Source organism: Anabrus simplex, chromosome 4, assembly GCF_040414725.1.
Source record: "Anabrus simplex isolate iqAnaSimp1 chromosome 4, ASM4041472v1, whole genome shotgun sequence".
Lineage (NCBI taxonomy): Eukaryota > Metazoa > Arthropoda > Insecta > Orthoptera > Tettigoniidae > Anabrus > Anabrus simplex.
Window position 1 is genome coordinate 348,632,512 of NC_090268.1, and position 12,550 is coordinate 348,645,061.

Consider the following 12,550-nt stretch of genomic DNA (forward strand, 5'->3'; position numbering starts at 1 on the left):
ATGTAGTATGGATAATATGTTTCTCTGTATGTATGGTAATGGTATTGTAGAATATTAAACAGAAGTTTTGTTTAACATTACTCATAAAACCGTTTATACGTCTGTTTACCTAGGTTATTACCTTTTCGTAGTGACAATCCCCAATGTAAAACGTAACATTAATATGCATCGCATGACCAAGGGACAAAATTGTCACTTGGTCAGTTGATGCGAAATAGAAAGAATGAATTACTTCAGAAAGTTAAAATTGACTAAGCAACATTTTATGGATAATCAGACACTTAATGACTTGCTATGCAGTTGGTGATTGGTCTGTAAATAGAACTGACCTTAGTCCTGCTTATGATGAAAGAAATCTGCCAATTCACTGAAGATTCAAATTTATATGCTAATAAATGCGTTCACGTCAATATCTCAAAATGACAATTTGGCGCTTGGTCAAGTCATGCATAACACCATCCAATTATGTCTCATATTACAATAAAAGAAGAAATTTTTTTATTTTTTTTGTGTTTATCTCAAAACTAAAAATTGGACTTGGTGCCTTTCAACAACGAGCTATTCAATTATATTTTTGGTTACTGGAATTTCAAGAATAACTTTTTGTGGAATCCTTTTAATGTTGTTTTTTTTTTTAGTGTTAATGTCATATGCTTGTTTTTTAACTTTATACTTTGCTTTTCTAAGACTGAAAGAGGCCCAAAGGGGTTAAAACATATACTTTTTATATCTTACTTCTTAAAATTTCTGTCAGACATATTGTACTGTACACTGACTATGGTGGACCTTTTAGTTGTGTATTTTCTTATACTGTACAGTCACACAACTCTGTCAATATACTGGTGCTTGTAGTTCCTCTGGAAAGATGTTATGTACTGTATGTTATTATTTTTTATGACAGCAGACACTTTACCTTGAAGATATACCATCAGGGCATAACTGGTTTAAACACTTGCCACATACCCCAGCAGCCTCATCAGTAGCTACTGTTGGCTGCCATATTGCAATTTTTGCAAATCCTAAAACACACCTTTCTTTGAGAACGGTGCAAGTTTCAGAACTGAAACTTGTGTTAATTTGGTGCATCATTTACCTTCCACCCTCTATACCATTTCAGTTTTTGATCACCATGACAAACATTATTGGCTAATTGACACACATTGCAGGTGCATGCAGAATAATACAAATTAAGGAATCACTCAGTTAATACAAGCTGCTACTGGTACAATTTAGAATAACAAATTCAAAGAACTAGCTTACTGAAACATGCCAATTAAGTTTCTAATATGTACCAAAACAAACTAACCCCAGCACAAACACTTCCAGAAAAAAAGAGGGAAGTAGATTTATGAGATCGGGCAGAGATAATGATTGTGATGTTTTAATGGGCCTGACATCAAGGTCATCAGCCAAGATCAGACTGGGCCTCTGTTATTTTCAAACAGATGTTCCTACTTGTGTTAAATTTAGTATAATAGAAAGACTCATTGCTTACCTGACTCGTACTTTTGCACTGGATCATTGCAGCGAACTTCAAACAACAATCAAAGTCCTTCCTTTCTAATAGATAGACTAATCTTTTCCATATCTGGTATAATATTATTACTACTCATAAGTATTCATCCCAATTCCATTTATTTCTGAGCTATAGACTGTGAGCAGTATAAGATTCAGTTTTCAAGTATAGCTATTTAATGACTATTCCAACGTCAGTACAAAGTAATATGAGGTATTTCTGATAAATTCCATTCCAGATCCGGTCAAATGACTGGAAACAGGCTGTGGATTTTCATTTTTCATTAATATTTTCTACACGTTGATTTTAGAGATGATAAATGATCAGCTATTCATCTCACCCCTCTCCTGACACCCAATGATAGCTACAATTTTATACAAGCTTGTTATGTTACTTTCATATAGCCAACTGTAAATTCAAACCTGTTAACAAAAAGAAAACAAAACAGATTTTAAAAAATATACTTTATTTACATACTGAATATAGTGTATAAAGCGTTTCACTTACAAATGGACCGGAATTAAAGCCTTTTCTCAAAAGCTTATGCATTACGTACAGCACCATCAACCACTAGCGAAAGGGAGAAAAGAACTACAAAATACAAAATTACCTACAATAAAATCTGAATTACATTTGTTACAAAATCTACAGACGAGGTTTCTTTCCATGACCTTCTATAGAAATAGCACAAGAGGCTTTAATATCTGAATCAGTACTGTTTGTTTTAGCAGTCCGTTTTCTTGGTGGAGACGAAGTAGGCGATTGTTGTCTCAATGTCTCCATTTCATTGAAGATTACTTGCGCACCACCTCCAGTTGTCTGCACCACATCAGCCTATAGAAAGAACATAACATTTTGAAACAGAAACTGAGATTAAAACAAATAGGAGTTCAGAATTCATGAACTGTCTTCGTTCAGTTTATACAAACATGTTGAATGTTATGAAGACAAGGATAGGACCAAGATGATGATGATAATAATTCAACATTAAAAACTTCATATCTGTTGTGTATTGAAAGGAGATAACATACAATAAAGGGAAATTTGATTGATCCACCTTTTTTAAATACATAGTAATTTTTTAATATAATCAGAACATTTTTTATTCAGTACCAGATTCGGTGTCTATGGACACCATCATCAACTGAAACAGGTTGCATGAACAAAGATATCGTCATTGCCGGGACAAAACCTCCTATGTGATAATATTTTTGGAGATATACTGACCCGCAGCACATAAATTATGAAGAGCGAGAATGCCTTGACCGTATTCACACAATATTGCACCTTAGATGACAGAACCTCACCGGCCAAAGTTCTAAGCTAAAATATTTCACATAGGAGGTTTTTTCCCGGCAGCGACGATATACAAATATGTAGTACATATAATAGACCCTTAGTAATAAGTAACATTAATAGGACGAAGTAAAAATACAATGCTTAAAAGAATATAAACAAGTAATGTGCTTGTGGGTCAAAGTATAAAATGAAAGGGAATATATTAACAAATGTTTAAAGACTTTATCACTTTGGAATGGTCAAGCGTAGCACCGCTAAACACTAGGTGAAAATAAAACGTGGACATTTAAAAACTGACATACGATGCAGTCCTTCCACTGAGTATTGATAATAAAGTAACATATGTAGGTTTGATGGTGATTTGTAACATCAACTCATAAAAAGAAGCCGTCATTTATGGGGTACTCAAAAGAAGTGGATCATATTGCAGGCAAAGAGAAAGTGATAATATGGCCAGAAAGTTCTCGATCCAATTCAGAACCTCGAATGGCCTGATGTATGCGTGGAGAGTGGCAAGGAGCAAGTGCTGATGATGGTGTCCATAGACACCGAAACCGGTACTGAATAAAAAATGTGTGATTATATTAACATACTATGTATTGAAAAAAGGTGGATGAATCAAATTTCCCTTTATTGTAGATAATAATAATAATCATAATCATATGGCCTCAGCTACTGTGCGCAGGCATTTCAATCTGACATCCGGCTGTCTGCTTGTCAATTTTGATGTTCCGCTTTACTCTAGGCCTGCAGACCAAGTAAACCCAAACTCTCGAGCGTCTACAGCTGAGTTTTAATTAATTTTGTCGGGTGAACACTAAATGTGTCACCAGAGATCTTTTACATGCCGACATCGTACGACATGGTGTGTTGAATGGACTTTCTACCGCCCCTCACAAATACGACTACCTCTGCCGGGTTTGAATCCGCTATCTTGGGATCCTGAGGCTGACACTACCATTGATCCACACAAGCAGCTAGGACCAAGATAAACTGCTTTATATCAAGTACACCTAGAAAATAATCAACTGATTTTATTACCAAATCCCTGTGGTTTGCCAACACTAAGTATGGTAGTGTATTGGCCTGTGCTCTCCTATCTACTCCCATATATCCTAACACATGGTATTGACAGTTTGTTAGTAATCATTGTTTGAAGACTACTACATCCTGACCTCTAACTGAACAGTGTTTTGCATTAAAGTGAAGGAACATATTAATGTGAAATCCCTTGGAAAACTTGAAAAATCTGTTACAAAAACATTCAATTCATTGATGGAATCTGATGGTGCTAGTGTATACAGTATATTTACAGAAGGGATGGAAGAGATAAGGGACAATCCATGTGCCAGTCATCTTTGCACATCTAAGTTGCAAAGGTCAGTGAAAATGTTTCATTTTTCTTGAACAGTAATGTTTAGAACATCAGTCTCCTTGTTTTCTAGCCATACCTCCAATTCAAGGTTATGAATTTCATTATTGGTTCCTATTGAATTAAGATTACATATAATTTACAAAGTTTATTCCACCTACTCAATACTGTGCAATAATTGCAATGTCTATGAATACATTACAATATGTTAACAAGGGACTACTTTCGACACTATGTGGGTCATAATCAGCCTAACTAAGATACACTTATGGATTTGCCGAAGTACTAAGACAAAATTACATTGTGGAAATAAAGGAATGAACTGTGTATGTGATGCAGTAATGTACATATAAAATGGTGGAGTGATGAAATGTTATAAATAAAATAATGTTGTACTGATCAAAGACAAATAAAATTTTACATCAATTACAATTACTGTAGGAACAGTATCACGCTATTTTTTTACATTACATACATTACATTACATTATCATTATAGACTGTTATGCCTTTCAGCGTTCAGTCTGCAAGCCTCTGAGAATTTACTAAACGTCGCCACAATCCTCGATTTGCAACTAGTGTTGTGGCCTCATTTAGTTCTATACCTCTTATCTTTAAATTGTTAGAAACAGAGTCTAACCATCGTCGTCTTGGTCTCCCTCTACTTCTGTTACCCTCCATAACAGCATTATTCTCCTAGGTAACCTATCCTCCTCCATTCGCCTCACATGACCCCACCACCGAAGCCGGTTTATGCGTACAGCTTCATCCATCGAGTTCATTCCTAAATTAGCCTTTATCTCCTCATTCCGAGTTCCCTCCTGCCATTGCTCCCACCTGTTTGTACCAGCAATCATTCTTGCTACTTTCATGTCTGTTACTTCTAACTTATGAATAAGATATCCTGAGTCCACCCAGCTTTCGCTCCCATAAAGCAAAGTTGGTCTGAAAACAGACCGATGTAAAGACAGTTTCGTCTGGGAGCTGACTTCCTTCTTACAGAATACTGCTGATCGCAACTGCGAGCTCACTGCATTAGCTTTACTACACCTTGATTCAATCTCACTTAGTATATTACCATCCTGGGAAAACACACAACCTAAATACTTGAAATTATCGACCTGTTCTAGCTTTGTATCACCAATCTGACATTCAATTCTGTTGGATTTCTTACCTACTGACATCAATTTAGTCTTCGAGAAGCTAATTTTCATACCACACTCATTGCACCTATTTTCAAGTTCCAAGATGTTAGACTGCAGGCTTTCGGCACAGTCTGCCATTAAGACCAAGTCGTCAGCATAGGCCAGGCGGCTTACTACATTTCCACCTAACTGAATCCCTCCCTGCCATTTTATACCTTTCAGCATATGATCCATATAAACTACAAACAGCAAAGGTGAAAGATTACAGCCTTGTCTAACTCCTGTAAGTACCCTGAACCATGAACTCATTCTACCATCAATTCTCACTGAAGCCCAATTGTCAACAAAAATGCCTTTGATTGATTTTAATTATCTACCTTTAATTCCATAGTCCCCCAGTATAGCGAACATCTTTTCCCTCGGTACCCTGTCATATGCTTTCTCTAGATCTACGAAACATAAACACAACTGCCTATTCCTCTCGTAGCATTTTTCAATTACCTGGCGCATACTGAAAATCTGATCCTGACAGCCTCTCTGTGGTCTGAAACCACACTGGTTTTCATCCAACTTCCTCTCAACGACTGATCGCACCCTCCCTTCCAAGATGACTGTGAATACTTTGCCTGGTATACTAATCAATGAGATACCTCGATAGTTGTTGCAATCCTTCCTGTTCCCTTGCTTATAGATAGGTGCAATTACTGCTTTTGTCCAATCTGAAGGTACCTTACCAACACTCCACGCTAATTTGACTACTCTATGAAGCCATTTCATCCCTGCCTTCCTACTATACTTCACCATTTCAGGTCTAATTTCATCTATTCCTGCTGCCTTATGACAATGGAGTTTATTTACTATCCTTTCCACTTCCTCAAGCATAATTTCACCAACATCATTTTCCTCCTCCCCATGAGCTTGACTGTTTGCAACACCACCATGATGATTTCCTTTTACATTGAGAAGATGTTCAAAATATTCCCTCCACCTCTCCAGTGATTCCCTGGGATCTGTTATGAGTTCACCTGAATTACTCAAAACACTGTTCATTTCCTTTTTCCCTCCCTTCCTAAGAATCTTTATTACTGTCCAGAAAGGTTTCCCTGCTGCTTGACCTAGCCTTTTCAGGTTATTACCAAAATCTTCCCATGACTTCTTTTTGGATTCTACAACTATTTGTTTCGCTCTGTTTCTTTCATCTACGTACAAATCCCTGTCTGCCTCGGCCCTTGTTTGGAGCCATTTCTGATAAGCCTTCTTTTTACGTTTACAGGCTGCTCTCACTTCATCATTCCACCAAGATGTTCGCCTTTTCCCATCTTTACACACAGTTGTTCCTAGGTATTCCCTTGCTGTTTCTACTACAGCATCCCTGTATGCCACCCATTCACTTTATATATCCTGAACCTGCTTACTGTCTACTGTTCGAAACTTCTCACTAATCATATCCATGTACTTCTGTCTAATTTCCTCGTCCTGGAGATTTTCTACCCTTATTCGTTTGCAGACAGATTTCACTTTCTCTACCCTAGGCCTAGAGATACTTAGTTCACTACAGATCAGATAATGGTCTGTATCATCGAAAAATCCCCGAATAACTCGTACATTCCTAAAAGATTTCCTGAATTCAAAGTCTGTTAAGATATAGTCTATTATGGATCTGGTACCCCTAGCCTCCCATGTGTAGCGGTGAATAGCCTTATGCTTGAAGAATGTATTCGTAACAGCTAAACCCATACTAGCACAGAAGTCAAGCAAACGCTTCCCATTCCCATTAGCTTCCATATCTTCCCCACATTTACCAATCACCCTTTCGTATCCTTCAGTTCTATTCCCAACTCGCGCATTGAAATCACCCATTAGCACTATTCTATCCTTGCTGCCGTTCCTGACCACGATGTCACTCAATGCTTCATAAAACTTGTCAACTTCATCCTCATCTGCACCCTCACATGGTGAATACACGGACACAATTCTTGTCCTAATTCCTCCCACTGACAAATCTACCCACATCATTCGCTCACTTACGTGCCTAACAGAAACTATGTTGCGTGCAATGGTATTCCTGATAAAGAGCCCTACCCCAGACTCTGCCCTTCCCTTTCTAACACCCGTCAAGTACACTTTATAATCTCCTATCTCTTCCTCATTATCTCCCCTTACCCGAATATCACTTACTCCTAGCACATCCAGATGCATCCTCTTTGCTGACTCAGCAAGTTCTACCTTCTTTCTTCCATAAGCCCCATTAATATTGATAGCTCCCCATCGAATTCCATTTCGTTCGCCAAGTTGTTTCCAAGGAGTCCCTCGCCTGTCAAATGGGAGTGGGACTCCATTACTCCCATAGGTCCGAGGCTTGCTTAAAGTGTTCTGAGCTCGGTAAATTCATGAAGCAGGATGCTGCCCTACTTGCACATAGTCCAAGTGAGGATCTCTCCTCTAACGGGTTATGGACCACCGGTGAATTGTGTAGTCCTAGCCGCCTGAGCACAAGGAGGGCCACGACTCAGAACATGTCTGAGATGGCCACTCCCATTCCATAGCAACTGGTATCCCGACTCTCAGGACCACTTACTAGGCCACTCAGCCGTTGCCCATGGTTCACGAACTAGGACGTGACTACAGTAACCCACAAACATGAACCATTATTATTTTTTTTTACAGTGATGATTAAAATATGCCCTTGTTAATGAATACTCTAAAACTGCACTTTAAAAGTGTAAAATGCCGGTTGAATGCAAAGTCCAGATACTTCTATTGAGTTCAAAATTTCAAGTTCATCTTCAGGTAGAGAAGTGAAAGTTGAACATTGGTGCAGAGGGTGTCTGTCTTGCTTGAGGTCCAATATTTCTGATACAGAAATTAAATGTAGATAAAACCATACGACATTCTTATGATATAATGGATTCTTGGTGTGGTGCGAGGAAAATTCCCAATCCAAGTTGGAACCGATAGAACCTGATGATGAAAAAGTTAGAATTAACACAAGATATTTTAAAGGAAGGGAATGGCGAAAAACGAAGAAAGAAAACAATGAGTACTCACCTTGTGCGCAATGTGAACGACCTGACCCGTAGAGTGCAACTAGAGGAATGAGAATGGCATGGAATAGGATGGGAAGAAAGTTGGCGAGGGGAGGAGCAATCCAGTGGATCGTGTGGCGTGCGAAGGGAGGGGCGGGGAAATGGGAAGTGGCTTAAGGCGGAGCCGACAGATGGGGGAATGATGGTGATTGTATCGGCGGAGGACCTTTAATTAACTTAAAGAAAGAATTTTGATCCGCTAAATTCTTTTTTTCTGAAATAGGTAATTAATAAACCAAATAAATATTAGACTTTTCCATTATTTTGTTAAGGTTATAGTTAGAATTAAAGTACTGGTCCAGATGTATATAAAAACTCTCAGTTATATTAAGCAGAGGGCCCTTGTTGGCATTTCAAGAATGTCCATGTCTAGTTCAATATTTATGAATTTATGATTGTAATCGACCATATGTTGGCCGATAGCTGAAAACACTAGCCTGCAAAAAATAAACATTTTTGTGCGCTAAAAACTAAAATAAGTGGATTTTATGAATTTCTTAACGCAGAATTCGAGAAGAAAATTATTTTTGGCATATCACGTCTGGTTTAGTGGCAATTTTACAAAATGTTATTTTGTTCTTACGTAAAACTGTTGATACTTAGTATTGATTAAATTTGATATATTAACGCAAATTTCAGCTTGCAATACCTAATCATATTTTGCATGCGTTAAATACACATAAATGCTGCTTTGTAAGCATGTAGATGGTTTGTATTATATTTTTAATGTATATTGAGATAAGTGAAACTGAAGCATAAAGCACCTATTTAGTTTTGGCTGTACAGTTGCTTTTAAATGAATATAACTGTACCTTGAATAAAAATTACATGGTAAACATTCATAGTTTTATTACTTACATTATGTGCAGGTTAGATTCACACCTCCGTCTTTTCCCATTTTCCGTGGAATTTCTGGGTTTTAGAAGTTCTTGAATGATCTCTAGAAGGGTCGCTTCGTGCAATCGACCAACAGTAATCGGCCATCATATTCACATCCCAACGTCCCTGATAGCGTCGTTCTGCATCTTTGATATCCTGGTGAAACCTTTCACCCTGTTCTTCACTGACAGCTCCTAAATTTGGAGGGAAATAATCCAGATGCGAAGCTAAGAAATGAAGCTTAAGGCTCATATTACAACTGAGTTCCTTAAACTTTACCAACATTTTCTTTACAATTTCTTTATATTGAGGGTCCTTAATGTTGCCAAGGAATTTAGTCACTACATCTTTGAATGCGTTCCATGCCTCTTTCTCAATTTTGGTCATCGTGTCTGAAATTTTTATCCTTCATCAGTTTACGATTCTGTGGTCCATCAAATACGCCTTCTTTGATTTTTGCATCTGATAATGTGGGGAAATTTAGTGGATAAATATTGGAAGCATAGGCTACTTTTATCTAATGCCTTGATATACTGTTTCATCAATCCTAATTTGATGTGCAAGGGCGGAAGTAGAATTTTTTCATGGTCAATAAGACTTACATTCAAGACATTTTTGGATCCTGGTTGTAGATGTTTCCTTTCTGGCCAATTCACTGTATCCCTATGTTTATCCAGTGCCCTGCTATTCCATTTGCATAGGAAACAGGGAAATTTTGTATAACCTTTTTGTTGTCCCAGCAACAATCCAATTATCTTTAAATCACTGCAAATTTGCCACCCATGCTCGTGATATTTAATTTTTTCAAGCACCAACTTCAAGGTGGAGTGTGCAAGTGGTACGGATGCCAAAACGTTTGTATTATGAAGCAAAACAGCCTTTAAACTTCTTGTGGAAGAGTCAATAAAAACATCCGTACAAAATACAAGTTCATCTTCTTGAGTATAATACTTTCGGACTGTTATCTTCGAAAGGAAACTGCTTTATCAGTCCATCATAAATATTGCATAAGGGCTGGGGCTTTTAACTTGTCTGTTTATTCAAGTGGTCTAAGATGAAAGACAAATGCTCAACTGTCTTATCTTCAATCCTACCTACCTCGTGGTCTGTTGCGTATCTGGAGGAGTTTGTTATGAATTTACCAGGAAACCCCCAACTACAAAATGAAAATTTAGTCAGCAATAAACCTATAATAAAATGCAAACAATAACAAATCAAATCACATAATTCTATTCTAAAAAAGGTTGCGTGAGGACATCTCTCAACATTACATCTTACGAATTCATGCAGATATTAAAACACTGAATTGCGTCAAAACTAGACGTGATAAGAAAAAAAAAAAAACCATCATTTTCGGAATCAGGGCAACGATTTCCATAAGAATTACATATTTTCTATTTTACCGGAAAATCATGTTGGCTAGTGAAAATTATTATATTTGACTGCGTTGATGTGTTCCAAATATCTTTAAAGTAAAACTTCTTCCAGTTTGCCCCGCATAAGAAATATTAGTGCAGGAGTTACATTTGAGCCTGTAAACACCTGATTTTGCATTCCTATTGACCTTGTTGATGTGTGACATGTTATGTAGAATGTGTGTACTGTTATTATTGGTTTTGAATGCCATTTTTACACCATTTTCTTGAAAATATTAGTGATCTTATGAATTTCGTTATTAAAACTTTCTAAGAAACAACAAAAAGAAACACCGGATCACGTCACAAACTACCAAAAGTCAAAATAAGACTAATAAAATTTGGTTGAAAGACAAATTCAGATTCTTATATAGGGAAAAAAAAACACCATACCATTCCTAAATCACAAATTATACGAGACTCACCATGTAGCAACAAAATTACTTTCTAATGTGCACTGGACACTTTTCTATCAACTAGTTGAAGACAAACTATTTAAAGATTTAGCCAAAAAACAACATAATTTAGAGCATAAACTGAATAAATTAAAGAACTCTAAACTTCATGACAATCAAATTAGACACATTAGCAGACCTGTAGACTACTGCAAGCAGTTCCATCCACCTATCATCAATTTATCCAAAATAATCCTAAGTGAAAATGAACAAGTAATTTTAGCCAATTCGAATACAATTAGTTCAACTGTCACAATGATTACAGAATCAGAGTTGGCTATCTCAAAAATGCCATTAGATACACCAAGATGAATTAAGAATTGAGGTAAAAAAAGAAGCTCAACAACATCCTTTCTCATAATAACTCACCCAACCTTTCTGATAACATTAGTAAGAAGAAAATAATAGCCAAGAAAAAACTTCTACATGCCCTAAAAAAGAAAAGACAACGATCTAATTGTGACTAAAGCCGACAAAGGCAACACAACAGTAATTATCGATAAAAATGAATACATCAGTAAAACATCCGATTTCTTCACAGACAGTTCTTTTTCCGTACTTAAAAAAGAATCTACGCAAAAAGTCCTCAAATAAGCCTTAAAAAACAACACGTTTCTACTTACCGAACAAGAGAAAAGTCAACTTATTAGTATGAACCCGGGTCTTCCTACTGCCAGAGCTCTCCCGAAGATAATAAGGCTGGTGTTCCCATTCGACCAATCATTATAGACCGAGTCCACTGTACTAAACATTGCAATTTGTCCAGAGGTTCTTAAGGAATAACTACCTATTCTTATCTAAGAAGCCATTAAAAACACATATGAATTAAAACTAAATAAGTTCAGCATGCAACCTGACTATTCTCTCCACCCTTTTGATATTTTAAACATGTACCCCAGCATCCAAATTTCCAAGTTAATTCCCATCATTGAAAATAACCTGAACAAAAATAGTCATTTGAGTAAATTAGAGATTCAAGACTTTATTACGTTACTTAAACTGGTCGTAAACAACAACTTTTGTACGTTCAATGGCATCATCTACCAACAGAATGGTCTCGCAATGGGTTCACTGGCCTCAGGTATTCTTGCGGAAATTTACCTTGATTTCCTTGAACACACTAAAATTAACAACAAATTCGATAATATCCTCTTCTGGGCCAGGTATGTCGATGACGTTCTAGCAATTATAAATGAAAAATCAACCACCCTTCAAGGGCTAAATAACATCGACTCCCATATCTGGAATCACAAACAGATCAAAAGATCAACTTTCTAGATCTAACCATCATAAGACATCCAGATTCTTTAACCTATAAAATTTATAGAAAACCCACCCAATCTACCGTTTCTATTTTTCAAGATTCAACTCGCCCCCAAACTCA

At 36.9% G+C, this 12,550-nt stretch overlaps 1 protein-coding gene across 2 annotated transcripts in view; it reads right to left on the reverse strand.

Annotated features, from left to right (window-relative positions):
• Positions 1 to 1,994: 1,994 nt before the first annotated feature.
• Positions 1,995 to 12,550, reverse strand: part of pav (pavarotti) — a 277,353-nt gene continuing 266,797 nt past the window's right edge. For both annotated transcript variants that reach the window (XM_067145761.2, XM_067145760.2), the window contains one exon: positions 1,995 to 2,350. In XM_067145761.2, the coding sequence (XP_067001862.2) occupies positions 2,162 to 2,350 (189 nt within the window). In that variant the 3' untranslated portion in view covers positions 1,995 to 2,161. The remainder of the gene's footprint in view (positions 2,351 to 12,550) is intronic.